Consider the following 22,666-nt stretch of genomic DNA (forward strand, 5'->3'; position numbering starts at 1 on the left):
CCCAGGATAATAGGGAAAATTAAACTGTCATGGCAGGTTATTGCTCGGCTGAAGGTCTAGCTAGTATTTGTATTTCACAGATGATTTGCGCAATACAGCAATTGGTGCAGTGTATGCAACATTACAATTGTAAAAAACACTAGAATTACTAATTGTACTTTGACCATTTAACAATGTCAACAATCACTAGTATTTTTATTTGTACTGAAAAATCACCGTTTTCACAAATGCTGTTTTTCTAGACAATTTTACTATAGATATGGAAACTGTATTACTATTTATATTTAAGATACAACAGCCACAGTACTATTATTTGCCAACTTCTATAAATTTTAAATGACCCAAAAAACAACAACTCATTAATCTCGACAATCTTATTAATCTTTGCGCTGATTTTTTTTAGTAATGTAATCATTTATTTTCTTGTGGGACTTAATGTTTTTCCACAAAATACCTTTTGCTAACACTAACACTATAACTTAGATTCTTCAAAATTATAAAAGGAAATGAGTTTAAGTATAAGCTAGAGGCAAATTGCATTGACTATGAATACAAAAGTATGGATTTCTTTCCTTCATTTACATCAGCTAAGAATTAATTGTTAAATGTGAGAATTGAAGTCAGATTCAACCAGTGTTGACTATCAATTTTTCTTTTATCAAGAATTTACATGTACAAGAACATATTTATAGGTAAATTCAAACACTTGACATTTTGTTGTATGTAAATAGTCTGAAGTTAGTTTATAGTGATGCAAATCAATTAATATTGACAGCAATCAGCAATACATTCATAAAACATTGGACAGAAACAATAGGCTACTTGTTAGCCTATTGTAATATTGTAATTGTAATATTCATGGGCAAGTTGTTTAAATCATTGGTATTGTTGAGTTTCAGAGTCAATGGTAATAAAAACAACATTGTTGTTTTACAATAAATATATTACATGAGAAAATCTACTATTTACAACACAAATCCACTCTAAACATCTACTTATTGAACATTAAAAATAAATACAGTGAGACCAAAGGATTGTACAGATGGTGAATAACATTGAATTGTGCACACCCCTGCATTAACATGTCTTAAGTTTATAGGTGTAGAAACAATAAAATGTTATTACAATATCTTTTTAACAGCATTATGTTGCCATTGTTGCCAAAATCAATAGGTACAGTCTTTGATGTCAATCCATTAAACAAGATCTAAGATCATAATATTTGATAAAAGAGGGTTATGACTATTTTTTAAATTAATGATACTGTAGTTGTTATTATTTTTAAATTTATATTGACTATCAGATAAAGATTTAAGTAATCTAGTGGTGAAAACGAAAAATGAACTAAAGATAATAGTGTGACATTAATTTAAAATTAAGTTAATATTTTTCAAAATCCAAAATCTAATCGTTTTTAAAATCTTATAGAAGTAGCTGAATGTCGAAACATATTGTGGTTATATTGCATGATAGAGGTTTAGATCTGAAGTCCTACATCGGAATATGATGAAAACAATAATAAAAACTTTTTAAAGTCGTCATTACTTTTTACTATTCAAATTCAAGCTGAATATAAGTAATAACTTTAGTTACAGATGTTGCCATTAACTACACTGTTCCTTCAGTCTTGTTCTTGGGAGAAGTCAACAACACATCTGAAATACAGAAAAAAAGCATACTGTATTATCAAAATACAAATTATTTGTTGATTAGTAAACAAAATCTTCACACACTCTATCAACAGAATTAAAAGTAGAATAAAAATGATAATACATTTCTAATCACATGTTTAATGTAAACAAACAGACGTTTTTCAAACACAATGCATTTTATATGGAAGAGATTTTTTGTTATATCTCGTTTTCTGCTGGGTTTGGACATAATCTGCATAATTTCTGGACATACTTTCCCGACACCCTGGCACCAAGACCTTTAATTTGAGTCCTCTAGCATCATCCTGTGAGCTGTCCAAGTCCCACAATTTTGATAAAAAAAAACACTTTCAGAATTAATAATACAAGGTGTTAGCCCGTCCTACGTACGGGAATTCAGTAGGCCTAGTCAGTTAAAACCGTGTACAATTCAGATCAGCTAGTTTACACATATAAAGACAAAGTTTCTTGCGGTATTAATGTGAAAAATAATCTTGTAAACAAATGTTGTGTGACCAAATATGTTTTGATTCCATCATAGGCCTATACGATATCCATTTTAAATCCGATAAGTTTACAATGAAACAGCAATTCTGCAACGATGTGAAAAGCGTTGAAGTGAGATTAGCAGCCGATTCGCACAGACGCACACTGATTATAAGTAGCCTACAGTAGAGAGAGTAATAGAGTCAATGGTAATAGTCAATTGAGAAGTGTATAGACCTAGTCAACGATACCACCTTCCATAGCATACCTCCCTCTTCCATAATTATTATCACCACAATACAACTACTATACACAATTTCCAGTAGGTCTGAATAGAAACGACCTAAAATAAAACGATAGTATCCAATAAAATTCACAGTACACATAATTTAACTTTGGGGTCCTAACATCAAAACTACTCTTCACACCTATCCTTTATAACTTAACAAAGTTAAAGCAGACAAACATTAATTGTAAACAAAAAGCTACCATGAAGAATTAAAACATGTAAACTTTGTTATTTTTCTAATTTTGCCTTGAAAATTGGAGCAGTAAAATAATATGCATTTATCCTTTTTTATTAAGACTCGTTTACAGAGCCTCGATTTGTACTGTGGTTTAAACTGTGGTCTAATTATCTCTACTAATCTTACTTATTTCCTATAATCAATGACAAAAATAAAATAACCTCATAGTTCCATAGTTTATATTTAACCAGCTGTTAGTTAAAACTAATTATATTGCTCTAAAACAAATCGAAGATTACAAAGATTGCTTGAAAAAATAATTTGAACATCCTAGTATTTTACTATGTATATTTAATTAATCTGTCATCCTCTTACAGAAGAATTGAACGTTTCAATGATTAGCATTACACATAGTATAAATAAGTCAATCCTAAGTATGTCTTTACATTTTTATCCAAATGCTGAATTTGTGACACAAAAGCTGAATGTTTACAGCTGTTATGTTAAGCAAATTATTTTATGCCAAAAGCTAGTTTAGAATCTTAGCGTCGGCTGCTAGACTTTTTAAAAATTAAAACTTAATTACTAAAAAACCGGGACCCTAAACTAAAATTATGGCTTCGACATTCCCTAGTTCTCAAAATTATCTTTCTTTCGACACAAAAATCGTGAAAATCCGTCGAGTGGTTGATTCAAAATCGTGAAATAAAAAAACACTGTTTCGTTTTAATATTATAGATAGCATTATTGAAAACTAAGTACCATTTTAAAACTCATATTATTATAAAAGGGTAGTTAGTTTTTGTTTTTAATAATGTATTTTATATCAAAATAGTAGCCCTAATTACTATAATTTTCATATAATATTCTGTATGGACTATTAATTAACAGTCCTGTCTGACAAACATGTCGACCTTTGCCAGTTACAAGACTACAAGATCGTGCCACTCATCCTACACTAATCTCCATTCATACTTGGCTTGAAATACCTACCTTTGTAGTCTTTGTACCTTTGTAACAGACTGAGGTAAAAATCTAAATTAAAATTGGTATTAGTATATCTAAAGTTTCTATAACCTGGGAACCATTATTCTATTTACTGCAGTAGGATTGGTAGACCCAAGTAGGGGAGAGTGTTGTACCTTTGACCAGTTTTCACTTACAATTTTTTTGTAGAGACAGGAAAACTCCAATTATTTAAAAAATAATCAACAATGATACTTAACTGTTTCATCCATAGAATAACTATTTTTTTGTTCCTTTTCATAAGTTTTAACCTATTTTTAGTAATAAAGAAAATTTGTTACATAGTGGTCAAAGGTTCAACATGCAGTTGTACCTTTGACTAGTGGGTGTTGTACCTTTGACCAGCATATCGATTTTAGCACAAAACGGGTAAAAAAAAACAAATATATTACATGGTAGTTTTTAAAATATAAAACCGGATACACATAATTGAGCTTATTATTAATTTCATAAAGATAAAAATTTGCTAAAAAATGGCTTATTCTATTTTGTAGGATGAAAAGTCCACTCCAAAATTGAAAAATTCTCTTTGATGTGCTGATCCACTTGATTTGGCAGTGTTGGGGAGCTTGTCGACAACCTCCCGTCGGTTCCACAAAACAATGGCTTAATAGATGAGTGAACGAAGTGAACGAATCTATGTATCGTGTATAGCGGAGTCGGAGAAAAGTTGTCCGCTGGAGTATGTGTGTGTGTGTGTGTGTTCGCACCTAAAACTCAAGAACCGTTGCACTTATAGCGTTCAAATTTTGCACAAATAGTTATGACACCAGTGTAAAGACACCATTAAAATTCTAGACGATTCCGCTCAGTAGTAATTATAAAATACTTAAAAAAACATTTTTAAATTTGTCCCATAAGAATAACATTAGGAGCTACCTTCTTCTTCTTTTTATTTGTTTACGTTTTGTGACCAACAATTTTGTTGTCTACTTAAGACAGAGAGAACGACTTTTACTCTAAGCTCTTTCATTCATGGAGTAAACAGTTTGGCGTCTATGAATGTATATCATTATAATTTCACAGCTTTCAGAATAATGTTATTTAAGCTAATTAAATCTCACAACTTTCATAATAATAAATTGAACTTAACAATATTAGTCGGCAGTTATATACCGTTTATGTTCAGTATTAAAATTTCGCCTTTTAATTAAAAGTATATAGGTATGTATGTACATATTTAGAACAAAGCAGCTTTTTACATTATTCAATTTAATGTTGGCATTGAATATTAAATATTCAAAAATGTTGGTATATTTTTATACTAAAATGCTATGCGAAGGGGGGGGGGAAGGTCCCCGACGTAGAGAGTAGTAAAGAAAGCGGAAAGGTGAGCAGTGAAAAGAAAGGAGTACGGAAACCCTTTATGACTGTTAAATTAACGTATCTGTAATAATTAAATGCTATGGAAAGATAGGGAAACAGGTCTACGATGTAGGAAGTAGTGAAGGAAGTAGTCAAGGCGAGCGCTGCGGAGTGTGGGGGGCCTTTATGACAATTAGAATAATGTATCTGCAATTCTAAAAATGCTATGGGAAGGGAGGGAAACAGGTCCACGACGTAGGAAGTGGTAATGGAAGTAGTCGAGGCGAGCATTCTGAAGTGTAGAAACCCTTTGTGACAGTTAGATTAGTGTAACTGCAATTCTAAAATGCTATAGGAAGGGAGAAAAACAGGTCCATGACGTAGGAAGTGGTAATGGAAGTAGTCGAGGCGAGCAGTCCGGAGTGTAGAAACCCTTTGTGGCAGTTAGATTAATATACCTGCAATACTAAAATGCTATAGGAAGGGAAGGAAACAGGTCCACGACGTAGGAAGCGGTGACGGAAGTAGTCGAGGCGAGCATTCTGGAGTGTAGAAACCCTTTGTGACAGTTAGATTAGTGTAACTGCAATTCTAAAATGCTATGGGAAGGGAGGGAAACAGGTTTACGACGTAGAAAGCGGTGATGGAAGTAGTCAAGGCGAGCAGTCCGGAGTGTGGGAACTCTTTGTGACAGTTAGATTAATGTAACTGCAATATTTAAATAATATAGGAAAGGAGGGAAACAGGTCCACGACGTAGGAAGTGGTAATGGAAGTAGTCGAGGTGAGCATTCTGATGTGTAGAAACCCTTTGTGACAGTTAGATTAGTGTAACTGCAATTCTAAAATGCTATAGGAAGGGAGAAAAACAGGTCCACGACGTAGGAAGTGGTAGTGGTAGTAGTCGAGGCGAGCAGTCCGGAGTGTAGAAACCCTTTGTGACAGTTAGATTAATATACCTGCAATACTAAAATGCTATAGGAAGGGAGGGAAACAGGTCCACAACGTAGGAAGTGGTAATGGAAGTAGTCGAGGCAAGCATTCTGAAGTGTAGAAACCCTTTGTGACAGTTAGATTAGTGTAACTGCAATTCTAAAATGCTATAGGAAGGGAGAAAAACAGGTCCACGACGTAGGAAGTGGTAATGGAAGTAGTCGAGGCGAGCAGTCCGGAGTGTAGAAACCCTTTGTGACCGTTAGATTAATATACCTGCAATACTAAAATGCTATAGGAAGGGAGGGAAACAGGTCCACGATGTAGGAAGTGGTAATGGAAGTAGTCGAGGCGAGCAGTCCGGAGTGTAGAAACCCTTTTGACAGTTAGATTAATATACCGTACCTGCAATACTAAAATGCTATAGGAAGGGAGGGAAACAGGTCCACGACGTAGGAAGTGGTAATGGAAGTAGTCGAGGCGAGCATTCTGGAGTGTAAAAACCCTTTGTGATAGTTAGATTAATGTAACTGCAATTCTAAAATGCTATGGGAAGGGAGGGAAACAGGTCCACGACGTAGGAAGCGGTGAAGGATGTAGTCAAGGTGAGCAGTCCGGAGTGTGGGAACCCTTTGTGAAAGTTAAATTAATCTATTTGAAATTCTAAAATGCTCTAGGAAGGGAGGGAAACAGGTCCACGACGTAGGAAGTGGTGAAGGATGTAGTCAAGGTGAACAGTCCGGAGTGTGGGAACCCTTTGTGAAAGTTAAATTAATCTATTTGAAATTCTAAAATGCTATAGGAAGGAAGGGAAACAGGTCTACGACATAGGAAGTGGTGAAGGAAATAGTCGAGGCGAGCATTCCGGAGTGTAGAAACACTTTGTGATAATTAGAATAATGTACAGTATCTGCAATTCTAAAAATGCTATGGGAAGGGAGGGAAACAGATCCACGACGTAGGAAGTGGTGAAGGGAGTAGTCGAGGCGAGGAGTCCGGAGTGTGGGAACCCTTTGTGACAGTTAGATTAATGTATCTGCAATAATAAAATGCTATGAGAAGAGAGGGAACAGGTCCACGTCGTAGGAAGTGGTAAAGGAAGTAGTCAAGGTGAACAGTCCAGAGTGTGGGAACTCTTTGTGACAGTTAGATTAACGTATCTGCAATAATAAAATGCTATGAGAAGAGAGGGAAACAGGAAATACGTTACGTATATTACCAATGACTTTGGTTAATTAATGGACGAGAAGTTGGGATTGTTGTTGACTGAGATTTGGTTTTTTTTTAAGAGGTTGGTCCAGCCTCTTTTAACCTCGCCCGTGCGTGGATCGTTTACAGCAAAGCAATTGGTGAGCCGGTACAGTACAAAGGTGAACTGTACTGATAAAATTTAGTGGCAGTGATCAGGATCCGAACTCACGACATTGCTGCCTTGGGCCCGAAGTTCGCGTGACGCTACCGACTTGAGTCACTGACTCACCATTATTTGCCCCGACTCATGGGTTGATTTGCCCATACAAATAACATTATTGTGTACACCAGTGACACCGGTAAGTGTGCTAGGTGTGGGTAAACTCTTTCATTATTGCGCTCATGTTCACTCATCCTGTTACGCACAGAATAAGCGTACTACTAGTATTAATACATTAGCATATTTCAATAACAACCAGTAATAACTACACTGAATACAGATGATGTTGTTCCTTTGACCTGGTCAAAGGAACGCCACCATTAAATGGTCAAAGATACACCACTAGCGCTTCCCGCCATTTTATGTATATTCTCAAAAGATAGGTGATAATATCAGTTTCAAACATCCAAGAGAAGTTAGAGGATAAACAACAAATGATAACCCCTCACTTTTGATTTTATTTGTTGACAAATATACATTTTATAAAACAAACAATAAGTCAACAAATATTTACTTTTCAGTAGCAAAAATGAATGGACTAAAATATCTTCCAACAAACACAGCTTTCAATCTCCAATGCAACCTGGGAAGTAGTCCTCTGGTGGCTGATCTATGAACTAGTTTCATTAGCTTCCCTATACAGCCTCTAGATTTCACCACATGACTGTTGTTGTATTAATAGTCAAAGCTGGTAGTCAAAGGTACAAGATGGTCAAAGGTACAACACTCTCCCCTACACTCAAGGATTCCTAAAATAGACACTATTATAGGTTTACTGTACATGTCATGAAGTTTCAAATGGTAACAGATATGTGTTACCGGTAGATGTTTCAGCAAAATGCAGTTGTCAAACACATCACCAGTCCAGGAAATACATTACCTGTTTGGTTAGCTTTGTTGATGATTTCATTACACACATACGACATATAAATAGATATTTTATTTACGATAGGCCTATCACAAAAATACCACAACGCCGGTCCTGTTCGGGGGTTAAAGTCAGCGCTATCAGGTTTTGTTATCAGTGGTGATCAGCCGATCCAGATATGTAGTAGTAGGGTCTTTGATAATAATGTTGACAATAAATTATGTTAGACTTGAACTGGAGTTATCATTGAGGTTATAATTGTTATAATCTTGTTTTTAATATCTAAGTCTATCACAGATTGTTCTATGTATCGAATCAAATCGAACTTTTGATACTATTGCGATGTATCGACCAACCCTATTCCTATGTCTGCATTTCACAGTAGCTTGAGGGAAGGAAGAGGACTATTCTTAAGCAGTATAAAATAAATACTCACCTAATATTCAGCTGCAGTATTTGCTAAGGAAGTGGTCAGTTAAAAGTTAAATAACAAACATCAGGCTACATTTGTTACAATCATAACGTAAAAGCCCAACTTAAATCAAACGTACGTGAGTAGTTTAAATCAAACGTAAAAAAAAAGTGTGAAACTCTTACAACATACCACTTGAAAGTCCTCTTCATTCCAGCTGTGTGGTCGAAAAGCACAGGGTTTTGGAATTTACCTTCCTTTACATCCAAAATGTAGTAGAACCACTTGCCTTTAACTTTAATCGGTAACTGAGTTTTGGCGAACTCTCTTGATACATTGGTAGTAATCTGAAACATATCAATAAAATTACCGTACCTTAAACACAGAATATTTAACCCTTCCCGGACGGGTGACGGATATATCCGCCTAAGTCTTTGGCGATAAAGGACGGGGCGGATACATCCACTTATGGTTTTTGATGTTCCGGACGGGAAGCGGATATATCCGCCTTCTCTTTAGACAGACTGGCAGGTGCTTCAGCAGTAACCAGAAGTTTTGCGGTACCAAGGCACCACTTTCCTCCTCTCTCCATGGCTGCGCTCTCTCCCGCACTCTCCCGCACTCTCCCCTTCTCTCACCCACTCCCCCCTCACTCCCGCACCGACCCCCCTCCCGCGCACCACCCACCTCTCCTACCCTCCCCCCTCAATGTTCCGCGCTCAACACTACGTTGTCTTTATTGTTTACATATTGTCCTTTATTTATTGCCTAACGTTGTCATCTTCAAAGACGGGTGGCGGATATATCCGCTGCTTTTCTACTCATCCGCAGAAGGGTAGTGGAAATATCCGCATAGTTAAAAGCGAGTAAAAAATTATTTTGACAGTATGAAGTGTTCCATTGTGTTTATTTTATGTAGGGCCTATACTTGTAAAAAAACACAAATAAGACAAATTTATTTTTTTTCCTATAATTTTTTGTTTTTCCCATTCTATGTCATGATTTCGCCCGTTCGGGAAGGGTTAACTTCTCATTTTACAACTATCTATTTACTGGCAATAACAAACCGTACTTAGTAGATTCAAGAATTAATATAATCTAAAAAAGAGTTATTTTAATATAAAACATATACCATAATCTCCGCAATTTCATGCAGATTACAACTGTGTAAACCAATTGATAATCGAGCCACTATGAACAGAGATATAGCGTATTTTGTGAGCGCAAACGCGGAATCGCCATAAGACGTAATGAGTAAGAGAGAGACAGTAACAACACTATGTGATATGATTACTATATTTAATTCTTCAAGTGTATTCTTGTTAAAATGGTCATTAGATAATATGCAGTATGGTTGCTGCCAATAGTTGTGTAATTATGATTATTGGAAACTAAGTGTTCGGCAAAGGTTGAGGTTTTGAGCGGGCATACTTTTCCTGGAAGATGTTCTTTAAATCTTTTCTTCAAAAAACGACATCCCATGGACGCCAGAAGATGACTTCTTCGTGAAATCGAAACTAGTTTCATGCCTTTGCAACAATTTGGATTACATAGAAGCATGATTTACACCAATTTATATATTCAACGTAATCAGGAGGCTAACACCAAAAATGAAATTGATTAAATATTACTTTATGCATTAAATTAGATATTTACAACTCAATATTGAAAAAAAAATACTTACGTTTTCCAAAGGAACCTCCAAGACTCTATTGCGAGCAAATGGGCCGTAGGTAACTATTGAAACAGTTTTGTTGTCCTTGCGAAGCACCAACATACGAACTGAACGAAGTGTATAAATCCAAGACACAGATAAAATAAGATAGCCTAGAAAGAGATCAAGAATAAAAACTTAGTACCGTACCAGTATTCACGGACAACAAGTTTAGTATATAGTGTGAACCATAAAATAGAGGGTTCCCATATGAAGGTTAGCTGCTATTTGGAAAATGGCGGGGCCATTTTTGAAACAGTGCAATGTGCAATCAATATTTTACATATGTATTTTATGATCTTTTTAGAATGTAGATACAATTTTAAGCCTATTATATTCTTTGCATTTCCTTTCCAAGTTGCTTGTTTATGAGCTACAGGATGTAGAATGTCAAATGTACTACATAGCAAGCCATTTTTAATATATTGTAACATGCTGTACTGGGCTTAGGAAAAAAATGTCAAAAACCTTTTAAAATTGCTAAAAAAATATATTAGATGTTTGAAGTGGGTTACAGAGTAACCTAAAACACTTTTAGGAAATGTGGCCCAAACCATCCTAACCCTAAAAGAGTTAGGCCTACACAGCTTTAATGAAGCATAACTTACTGTTTTGAAAATTATTTTTTTTTTTGACAGAATCAACCTGAGACTCCAGTTTAACTTGCAAAGGCAAAGAGACAAAATATTTATTTACAAGAGATAACTTAAGCAAAACAGTTAACAGTATTATGGTACTGCTGCTGAACTTAGATTTTGTTTAAACAATGTTTTCAGTTTGGCCAAATAGAAACAAGAGGTCGTTTCCTGCTCTTTTTGGTAACCTATCTCAGAAATAAACAGTTGGGTAAAATCAAACACCTGTTACTGACATTCGGTTTGGATGTGGGAGGAGGGAGGGAAGAAGAATTGTAGGGCCTAGTGTTGTAAACCAACAGTTTGTTGTTTGTTTTTTTTTCAGAAAACAGTATGTTCAAACAGTTAACTTAATGTGTGTTTTTTGACTCACCTATTTTTGGCACTAAACTTATCTAAGTTACAGGTGAGAAGATACTGAGTAGACCTACCTCCATCACTTTGACCAATAAGATTAACTTCAAAATCACAACGACCCACTCTATCTGAGCATTATTTGGATAGTGTAGTCACTTATAATTAATTATAATATTTTGAAACTTACCAATCAAAAAACATGATGATGCGACTATTTTTCTCGTTTTTTTATCCTCCAAATCTATTTTTTTCCACCATGGTGAGAATTCATTGCTTTCCATTTTCAGCTTTTCTCCTTTGTTAAGAGAAAATTCTGATAAATGTAGCCAAAAGAAAAACTGAACAAATGCAAATGCATTTATAATAGTATAATATCTTGGATTCTCGTAGTAAAACAATATCTTGTCTTTCTCTTGGTTGTTAGTCTTAATGTTGGGAGGTTCAGTTTTTGATTCTGCTTGTTTGGGTAAGTTTGAGTTAGGTCTAGTCAAAACAGATCTTATTTTCAGATTTTGACTGACTATGCACAATTTTGATTTGCAATTTTTCACAATGTGCCCATACATTGGTATGAGTTTGGAAACACTAAGGTAGAGCATTTTACCTGAAAAATGCAAGTTGTATATAAACACCATTGGTCAAACAATATTGGTCTGCCAACTTCCATAAATTAATAAATAAACAATATCAGCAATCTGATACATAACTTACGGTATACTTTCTCCCATTAGCTTGTCAACAAACCTTATCATGGGTAACTTAAGCATGGTAGCAACTAAGATTTTGTATGGGAAAAATCACAAAATTTGCAATAACTTTTAACTGTAATTATTACAGTAATGCGGGTTGCACCATTTTTTAAGGCCTGTTCACACCGGCGTAGCAAGACGTCTGCAGACGTATTCGGTGTATTAATACGTCGCCAGTGCACTGTTCACACCGCAGCTTCGTTTGACGGCTACGTAGCCGGCGAGCCGGCTGTTGTCTGTTTATTTCATTATATTATTTTATATTTGTTAGTTTATTGTTTATTTTTATTCGTAATTCATGAATTTCAGTTAAGATTGCCAAGGTTAAATTGCAGCTTTTATAGTACCCTGAATTGACAAAAATATTTCACTCTAATTTTAGGCCGTATATAGTTGGCTATAAGATTTGCGCTATATTATAATATTAAAAAAATATTACCAGAAAACATGCAATAATTTTGCTCATCCATAAGGATTACATTATAAAATAGTCTATGGTGTAAGTAAGACCTATGTCTAGATATAATTAATTATAATATAATATATTATTATATATATATTATTATATATATATTATATAATTAATTAATGTTTCATAAATGTCAGCCCACTATATGAACCATAATAAACCATGTTATAGATTAATGTGATTTAATAGTTTTAAGTGAACATGTTATAGTCCAACATTTACCACTAATAAATTAATTATGAGGTGTAGGGAGGGTGGCGGTGACAGCCCGGTGTGCTAGTGCGCATGCGCGTATTCGGCGATGCGAGCTACGCGTAGCTAGCCGGCGTAGCGGCAGCGCCGTAGCTTCCGTAGCTCACGTATTAATACGCCGGTGTGAACACCCTCTATGAATTACATTTAGAGCTACGTCAGCTACGTATTTCGAAAAAGTATTAATACGTCTGGCTACGCCGGTGTGAACAGTCCTTTAGGAATCAAAAAGGCTATGGCATACTAAATTTCAATCAAAACCAAGCCATTTCTTGAAAATCCAGTTTTTTTTGTAATTTAACTTATGGGTTTTTATGAAGAAATTAGAAGCCAGTTTCCAATTACCAGTTTCCAGGTAGGTACTAACTAATATTATGGCATCTCCAGGTGTTTTTTTTATTTTTAAAATTTTTTTATTGGTGATTTCCTCTTAAGTTAACTTAAAACCCATAAAATAAGTTAATGGCAAAATTACCACCGCTGCAGCAAACCTTCCTACTAGGCCTAAGCGAATTTCAATTTGCCTGAATTAATTTTCAATTAACTTAATCTATTAAATTAACATTTAAGTTCAACCAGTACCTACCTACGGTTGCTTCTACAGGGAAACGAATAGGCCTAAAGTGTGTTTTTTTACTAAAATATTAATAGCTTAGTAGCCTATAAAATAAATAAACCTGCCAAGTTTGATCAAAATATATCCATAAACAAGCCAGCAACTACAACATTTTACAATATTCTCCATAAGAATAACATGGGAATTTTAAATAGCCTAAACAATTTTTTGAATTTGCTCCGCAACCAATAACTGTAAAAAACAGTTTGATATAGCTTACTAAACTATTTGTTTTTGTAAGCTCTTCAAAAATTGATAAATTTTGTGTTTCAAGGGTAAAAATTTGAAAACACCATTTTTACCCCCATAAAACCCCCCGTTAAACCCTGTTCCCATGGTCCGATCATGCTGATTCGCGAACTTATTCAAGTTTATCTCGCCTTACACCTTCAAACTAAATTTTATCAAAATATGTATATAGGCCTATATATGTACATATATATAGATATATTTAAATAAAAATTTGAACGAATAGTGTTTTTGGCCTCTGGGGACATCAAAATGAAAAAGTAAATCAGTCCTAGGTCTTACTATAAGATAAGACCTATGGTAATAGCTACTTCCCTATAAGGGAATTCGCTAAAACAGTCTGAACCATTTTTTTTTTTATTTAGTAATCGGCTTAGCTAAGTTCTTATAACTCTAAACAAAATGGTACACATAGCTGTAAAAATTGGGGTATAAAATGTAATAAGGGCTATTGAATGTAGGGTAAATATTACTTTTATGTTCTTTATACATAGTCAAAATCACAATCTCAGTTTTGCCCAGAGCGAGTGAGAGACCATAATCTGCCATCCATGCGTTAATGGTGCGCATGACTCGATTTAGTTTCAGCTGGGCAAGCTCAACGCTAAGTGCAGCTATTTAAGCTGCAACGTCATCTGCGTAACTAACTAACACAGTTTCCTCAGGCGTCTCAGACCTCAGGAGGCTGTCGTAGGCGACATTCTAGAGGTCAGGGCTGAGTATCAGTGGCGGCGATTGGGCTTGAGAGGTGGGGGGGGGGGCAAAATCTAGATTTATTGTTGACATAATTCCATAATTTTATAATTTTGATAAATATTCCTTGTGAAAGTGGGGGGGGGGCAGCTGCCCCCCCAGGCCCCCCCTAAACGCCGCCTCTGCTGGAGATTACTGGGTTTGACGTTCAAAATTTAGCTCCGGGGGACTTCAGCAAAAAGTGAGAAATCTCGGCTGCACTTTACTTGACGTCCTACACTCATTCGATTGTTTTTTTCGATTCAATATTTTCATTCGATTGTTTCATTCGATATATCGTTTGGTTAGTTAGGTTAGGTTAACCTTACCTAACTAACCAAACGATATATCGAATGAAGCAATCGATTAATCGATCGATATTTTCATTCAAATGAGTGTAGGACGTCAAGTAAAGTGCAGCCGAAATCTCCTCTTTTTTACTCTCTATTAAAATACATTAAGTATAAAACGGCACTTTTGGAATAAAATAAATGTTTGCATTCGCTAATATTGTTCGTTATGCAATAACTGAAAAATGCAACTCTCATACTATATACTAACAGGTTAGGATTAAACCTAACCAACCAAAATGTATATATCAAATGAAATATTCAAATAAAACCTATTACAACTTAAGGACGACAAGCCTAGGACTATGTTAGCCTCTGTTTAGTTTGAAAACAGATTATTCATACACTTCACCTTTACGAAAAAGATCAAGACATTATGACTATTACACAAATTACAACTTACAATTTAGACGATGGTTAACAAAAATAACTAATCTTATTCAAACAATAGGCATATTATTCAAATTATTTTTGTCAACAGAAAACAGAAACTAAATTCATTTCATAACCTAACATTAGCTACCTTACTTACTTAGTTACTTGTCTTGTCGTCTTGTCTTGTCTTTTGTTTTTGTTTTGTTGTTGTTTTTTTTTCTATTTTGACAAAAACGGCCGGCTTTGCTCGATTAAAACAATGCAGCCGCGTAGTTCAATATTTTAAACATAACTTTTTAATTTTGGTTGCTTCCTTCGGGTTAGTATTATCATCTGAAACAGTTGGTAAAAACACATGGTTAATTGTCAATAATTTTGTTAGCATAGTTATTATTCACACATGGTTATTAATATTATTATTTTGTAATTTGTTTTTCAAAAAGATTGGGATATTTCTAATGGTAAGATGGGATTTTGAGAAAGGTCAGGATTGAGTGTCTTCACTGCTTGGGGTATATCAAGCAGAGTTTCCTAACCCGAAAGAGGATAGGACCGTGGGTGTGGAATGAAGAACCCACCAGCCAGGAACACACGGGAGAAACATTTAGGTTTGTTTTTAGTGTGTCAGTGTGTTTTTGTCTTCTATAAAGAGGTCTTTCGATCATGCAAAGGAATGCGTTTAACTCTTTGTATACCTCTAGGTCTTCGGTCTTCATTAGATCTGTATTAGGTAAGTCGGTGGCTCAGTTGGTAGCATCACGGACTTCGGGCCCAAGGCAGCGATGTCGTGGGTTCGGATCCTGGCATAGATAAAGATAAAACATACTCCTCAACCTCCTTGAGGAGTATGTTTTATAAATGGTTTGGTATTAATGGTATTCCATCAATATTGACCATTTCCTTTCTGCCATTCCTCTTCTTGTTTGCCTTGCCATGACTTCTTGAACACGGCCGCCTTTGACGGCTTGGCGCCTTTTTTGACTCAGCAGACTCGCTCTTCTCTTCACTCATTCATCCGTGGGGTCCCAGTTTATCGACATCCCAAAAGATCGACACTGAAATAGTCCCACTTTGTCGACAACTCAAAATGTCGACAGTGTCGGTAATATGGGATGTCTGTAAAGTGGGATGTCGGTTATGTGGGATGTCTGTTATGTGGGACGGTTGTGTAAATTTTCCCACTTTATCGACACGCAAAATATCGACAAGCAAAACAGATCGACAAAGAGCGGGAGATTCAAATTGAAGGTGAACAGCTCTTGCTGAACAGATCGGTTGAGTATATTGAGAGTCGTTCTTTTTTTTAAACTCCGAACGACTTCTATTCACGGCGCTTGCAGCTTGCAGTCTCCTTCAAATTTGTCAATGCTATCTCAACTATCTTGTGTATATAATATGTGTTCTGCCGTTTGAAGGCTTAAAATAATTTGACATTTATTTGTCGCACTTGTATTATGATTTATTAACTGTTTTTTTTTCGTGTAAGAAGGTAGTTAAAACTTGCTACCTAGGCCAAACTTTGCTAGAGGATGATTATGGTATCCATCAAAGTTTTTTCAATCATACATTTATTTGAAATATATAATGACATAGTAGGGGTGTACATAGTTTTTTCATTTAACTTGCTAGCTTAGTGTTAAAACAGATTAATCCAAATAACAAATTTACGTTGTTCATTGTTACACTTTGAAATATTAAATGAGTTGTAGTACATTTGTATCAGAAACTTACACCGGAAATGAGGAAATTAAAAAACTGCGTTAATTTGCCTAAACAAACTGGAGATGCTTTGATTCTTTTGTTAACCTTTCCATTGCCAACATGGCGATCCATAAAAAGCAATGACAACATAAAATTTTGCAATAATTTCTTTCCAAACTATTTTGTAGAGCTTAATAACAAATTATTTAGTATATTGAAGCATTATTATGCGCCTAATGGTTACGGAGAAAACTCAAACCGTTTTAAATTTAAAATCCCAATGATATTCTTATGGAGAATAAGTAAACTGTTGTAGTTAGCTTGTTTATGAACATCTTTTGATCAAAATTTGAAAATGCATTTATTTCATACTAAACTACCTATATGTAATAATATAAAAAAAACCTTTAAAACCCTCCCTGTTACAACATACCTAAGTACTTGTTAAACTAATGCTATATTGAAATAGGGAATAATATTGTGATATTTTAAGGAGATAGTGTAAATCCAATCAAGCAAATGGAAATTCGTTTAGTCTGCAGGTTTGCTGCGGGGGGTATTTAAAATAAATCATAGAGTTGTTACAGTGTTTACAAACACACATCAGAACCAACTGTAAACTGTAATGGCTGCTTAAGAAACTTAAACACCTTATCTAAATGCAGTAGGTATAAAGAAATAGTATATACCTACTGTATTAGGTTACTAGCCAGGTAAGCGGTAAGGTGTTTTATAGAAGGCGTAGCCGAGTACGGGATTTTCGTGCGACACAATTTATTTAGGACAGAACATAAATTAGATTTTTTTTCTGAAAATAAAATAGGCCGCTGAAATTAGCTGTTTATTTCAACAGCTGACTAAGTACACTGTAATAGTATATTACGTTACTAGTCCTGAAAATAAGTGTGTTTACCGTACGAGTGTGGTCGTTCTCGTGCGAGACGAAGTCGAGTACGGGATTACCATACGTGTCCGGTACACACATTTTGGACGAGTTACGTACGTTATTTTACGCCATACTAATAAATCTGTACAAATCCTTATATATTCCCACCAACTAAAGGACTAAAAATCACTACTCATTACGTTTTTGTTTATAACCATTCATTGCCACCTAAATACAGTATAATCAGCTGATTGGTGTCCGGTAACACTCATTACAGTATAGTAGTACAGTACGCAATGAAACCCCAATTGAATAAGCTGGCGGCAAACAGCTGTTTTCTCTTTCTGGACTAAATCCTTGCGTGGGAAGTTCGTCAAAATAATGTAGTGTGGCGTAAAAGTACATTACGTTACTTTTCCGTGTTTAGGCATGGCAAAGGGTAACTTCCCATCCTATGGATGGAATAGGAAAAGTACCTGTTTCTGTGTAGTAAGATGTAAAGAATTTTATTACACACAAGGTTAATTAGGTGTTAAAATTAAGTTTTAATCTTAGATCCATAACAGGCCTAGATTTTTAAACTTGCAACTCTAACCACGTTCTCCTCCCGTTGTGAAGCTCGGTTACTATATAGACATACCACGAACAAAACAACCTGCTTATAGCAGCTCGTATTTTCTTAAAAATGTCAGATTATTTCTTTGTTAAATAAAATGAAATAAACAAAGATTACCAAATTTGATTAAGTAAAATCCAAGAACAAGAAAACTAAAAAATTTTTGTTATTATCCTTAAGAATAACTTGGGAACTTCTTATACATCCTCAACCGGTAGGCATGCAACAATAAACTAAATTATTTCTTTTTTAGCGAATTTCCCATATAGGGAATAAGCTATTACCGTAGTACTCATCGTAAGACCTGGACCCGGGACCGATTTACTTTTTTTGTTTTGAGGTCCCTAGAGACCAAAAACACCATCCGTTCAAATTCACATATATATATATATATATATATCGCGCTATTGGACACACATATAAATATAAATATTTATATTTATATATGTGTCCAATAGCGCGATAACTCGAGCAATAATCATCCGATTTTGATGAAATTTGGTACAAACGTGTAAACCCACGTTTATTCGAACGAGTTTGCGAACCAGCATGATCGGACTATGGGAACAGGGGTTTATGGGGTAAAAATAGGTTTTTCCCATTGTTGACCCTAAAAACTTAAAATTTAGCAATTTCTTTCCAAACCATTATGTAGAGCTTAAAAAAACAAATAATTTAGTATATTGAAGCGTTATTATGTGCCTAATGGTTACAGAGCAAACTCCAAAAATCTGTAAATTTTAAATTCCTATGTTATTCTTATGGAGAATAAGTAAACTGTTGTAGTTTGCTTGTTTATGAACATATTTCGATCAAATTTGGAAAATGCATTCATTTCATACTAAACAATTACATTTTACAACAAATACCTTTTTACCCTCCCTGTTGCAGCAAACTTAAGTACTCGTTAAACTAATTTTATTTAAATAGGGAATAAATGAGATATTTTAAAGGAGACATTTTAGTGTAAATCCAGTTAGGCAAATGGAAATTCGCTTAGTCTGCAGGTTTACTGCGGCGGGGGTATTTTACTCTAAAGTCATAAGTCATTTATTTATCTAGATTTACATAAGTTCTGCATTGGTTACGTCAATTACAGAAATACATAAAATATATACAAAATTCCTTATCCTGCATGCCATACATAAGCTATTTGCAATTGGTTAACATTTTAAATTTTGTTTGGAAATTCACTCATTATGCCCATGTAAAAATCTTTACCTTATTCTTATTACCCTCATAAACTCATTTTCGCGTATTCTAATTGTGTTGGTTCGCGGACTCATTCGTTGTAGGTTTACACGACACGTTTTTACAAATTTGATCAGGATCGTATTATTTTTGCCATGAGCGATTTTTTCGCATACGCGTATTACCTATATGGAACATTCACCAAAATGTTTTTTCCTACAGTCACCCGACAAAGTTGGCTTCCCTGTACTGTTTATAGTACAGAAAGCTGCTAATTGCTGCATATTTATACTTTGCCGTACGGTTTATACTTTGCCGCACGGTTTATACTTTGCCGCACATCAGGATTCCAACCAAACAACACAAAACAGCGTGGTTTTATTATGCACGTAATCCGTGTACGCTTGGAAATAGGTTGGCAACACTTAAAGATAATAATACTATGAACAGCTGATTGACTATTATAACTACGATTTAACCTGTCATTTCGTGTTTATAGTTTTGGTATTTCTGAACTTTCTGGACTTTTCTTTTAAACGTTTTTAAAACATTCCTACGGTCTTAATAAACAAGAAAATACCTTTAAAGCATTTTTTTTTAGGCGCGGAAACCACTTCAAATTACAAAAACATACGGAACTATATTCTCAAAAGACGGAGCACATTTCTTGCCGAGGAAAAATAGCGGAGTGATACGGACCACGGGTACTACTTTCTCCAGGGCACCATTTGTGTAATTGTGTTGCTAGCTGAACCTAAAAACGTGTTGTATAGTGTTTGAAAGACTAATTATTTATGTTTTATAGTGACTGTAGGAAAAATATAATGTGTAACACGAGTGAAAAAGGCCTTTGCTGCACTCGAGATCATTCCGCACTCGCCTGCGGCTCGTGCGTAAACATTGCTCTCGTGTGCAGCAAAGTGCCACTTTCACCACTAGTTACACAAATAACTATTTCATCACTCCGTAACGAAAGTAACTATTTTCGATAACGGCTGACATCAATGAAAGTAATCATTTCGCAAGCTCAAATTTAGGGCGAGGGAAAATCGATAAGCTGATTTTCCCTCGCTCTAAATTTACTTTCCCTCGCTCTCAATTAGTTCTCCATTTATTCACTACGCGCGCTAGTGTTTTGTTACGGTATTTAATGATTTGAATCAGCTGTATGTATTGTTAAAAGATGTTTTATTCTTTTACTAGCTGTTGTAACCGTGCTTTGCAACGGGAAGAGGACACAAAATAGAAACATTTGAATAATTATCTCTTGCATATAATAGTTACAGATCCGCCAACGCTTTTAGAAACGAAATTCAACTTTTATAGCCTTAATAGAAACGTTTAAGTTATGACTTTTAAATCTGGTAAGTAGTAGATACCACCATTTTGGTTTTGATTAATTTAAAATCTTGTGGAGGCTGATATGAGAAAAACTGACCAAATCTTCAGTAAAACTTGAACATGATTTACCAGATTTTCCTACATCTCCCTTAATTACACATCTTTTAATTTATTATTGACATTTTAAATTTCAATTTCGAAGTTCCAAAAATACTAATTATTAAATTTAAATATCTTTATATTAAACTCTTCTTTATATTAAATCACAAATCCTTCCATCTCCAGTTTCTTCACTCACAATAAATCATTAGCAAAACAAAGTCAGCTGTTATAAACTTTAGAAATAATGCTGTGCCTTATCAATACAGTCATTTGAAATATTAAAGAAACTACATCCATAGGTACTATAAAAAATTTCAAACAAATAATTTAGCATTAAAGACAGCAGACAAAACTAATATGATTATCAAAGCATCAAGGACTAAAAAATGTAATAGCAAATACAGAATATGTTCCATTGCATCTCTGATTCTACATACAAAAATATCAACAAACAACTTAATATACAAACCAGTTCTTTTATTCAGTTCTATCGTCCATTGCTTTACATTTTCACACTAACCATTAGGAAAACATAGTAACAGATATTTCATTGATTTTAGAAACAAAAGAACACTGTGTACTGCTTAGTTTTATGATATTTTCCTTGGTTTAATTTAATAAGTGGTGTGGCAAAACACAAACAATAAATTTTTCAAATAAAGTAAAATTTGAACTGAAAGCTATGTAAAGATAAAATAAGAGTATTTTGTATTACCGCACATATACAACAGATTTTAGAAAACAAAAATCAAAGACAATTTAGTTATTGATGGTATTCTTTAGTTTAATTTAAGCATAGGTTTAGCAACACACAATAACTTAATTTACCTAAATATACATATAAAAAACTATGTGATGTGCAAATTATAGTTAATCTAACACATGTGAAGCAGTTTGAATTTATTTTAAGTAGCCTCTAAATTCATACAAAACATCTATACATTGTAATTTTCATACTGTTTCCATGAAAACATATCAATAACATTATTTTCACTTAAGATTATTAACTTAAGACGCTTTAAAAAATCCAAAGCAGAGCCGGAGTTTATACAGCAACGGTTATAAAATCTTTTTATTCTATAATCATTGACATAGTTTTAGAATAAATAATCCATGATAAAATGTTACATCAAAATAAACCTACCTCATATTTATGGAAAATATTATTTCTTTGTATCAGCTGTCTGAAATTGTGAAATATGCAGTTCAGCAGTTCTTCTTGTTTATATTTAAATGTCAAAGCATAATGTAAACAAACATTGTTAGTGTTCTCATCACAGCCATGGAGACCAATCAATATTTACTTTTAAAATGTTCACCTAAGAACTTTTAAAGCCAAAGGGGCAAAGCCTAGGTCAGTATCGAAATGTGAATAGTCCTATAATGGTCCTTGGTATGGTAACTATATTTTTGTAAAATTTAAGCCCAGTTAGTTCAGTAGTTTTTGCACCTATTAGTAATACACATACAGACAGACACCATTAGATTTTTATATAATAGTATAGATATAGATAGATTTTCATGTTTAAACAAAATTTATTGAGAAATATACGTAGGTTTTCTTTTAGAAGATTTTATTTTATTTTGATGTTCAATCAAATTAATTGAGAAATAGAAAAGTTGTAATATTACTGAGGTCTGCTAATCTGTGTTTGTGTATTTTTGCGTCGTGATGAAAAGTATCGTTCATAACTCGTAGGTACCGAAAGTTATTATCCGGCACTTGCTCCATTATTCCCGACCTCGGCTTCGCCTCGTACGTGAAAATAGCT

The 22,666-nt window shown here is 34.4% G+C and overlaps 1 protein-coding gene across 2 annotated transcripts; it reads right to left on the bottom strand.

The window, feature by feature from the left end:
- Window positions 1–928: 928 nt before the first annotated feature.
- On the bottom strand, window positions 929–15,238 carry LOC129002969 (transmembrane protein 223-like). 2 transcript variants are annotated; one of them, XM_054431122.1, is made up of 5 exons: window positions 15,215–15,238; window positions 11,453–11,869; window positions 10,244–10,386; window positions 8,752–8,906; window positions 929–1,655 (listed from the first exon to the last, which is right to left on the bottom strand). In XM_054431122.1, coding segments are annotated over exons 2-5 (711 nt in total). In that variant the 5' UTR covers window positions 11,865–11,869; window positions 15,215–15,238; the 3' UTR covers window positions 929–1,654. The 2 variants fall into 2 exon arrangements, with proteins under 2 accessions (XP_054287097.1, XP_054287096.1); XM_054431121.1 differs by lacking the exon at window positions 15,215–15,238 and adding an exon at window positions 15,086–15,197.
- Between the last annotated feature and the right edge of the window lie 7,428 nt (window positions 15,239–22,666).

This window comes from Macrosteles quadrilineatus, unplaced genomic scaffold, assembly GCF_028750875.1.
Source record: "Macrosteles quadrilineatus isolate MER2022 unplaced genomic scaffold, UCM_ALF_1.0 Scaffold_9__3_contigs__length_116548681, whole genome shotgun sequence".
Taxonomy (NCBI): Eukaryota; Metazoa; Arthropoda; class Insecta; order Hemiptera; family Cicadellidae; genus Macrosteles; species Macrosteles quadrilineatus.

Coding starts and splice junctions, on each gene's coding strand:
- LOC129002969 (XM_054431122.1), bottom strand. CDS start 11,864: ATGCTCTACCTTAGTGTTTCCAAACTCATACCAATGTATGGGCACATT. Junction 10,387..11,452: donor ATCATCATGTTTTTTGATTG/GTAAGTTTCAAA, acceptor ATCTCTTTCTAG/GCTATCTTATTTTATCTGTG. Junction 8,907..10,243: donor TGGAGGTTCCTTTGGAAAAC/GTAAGTATTTTT, acceptor GATATGTTTCAG/ATTACTACCAATGTATCAAG.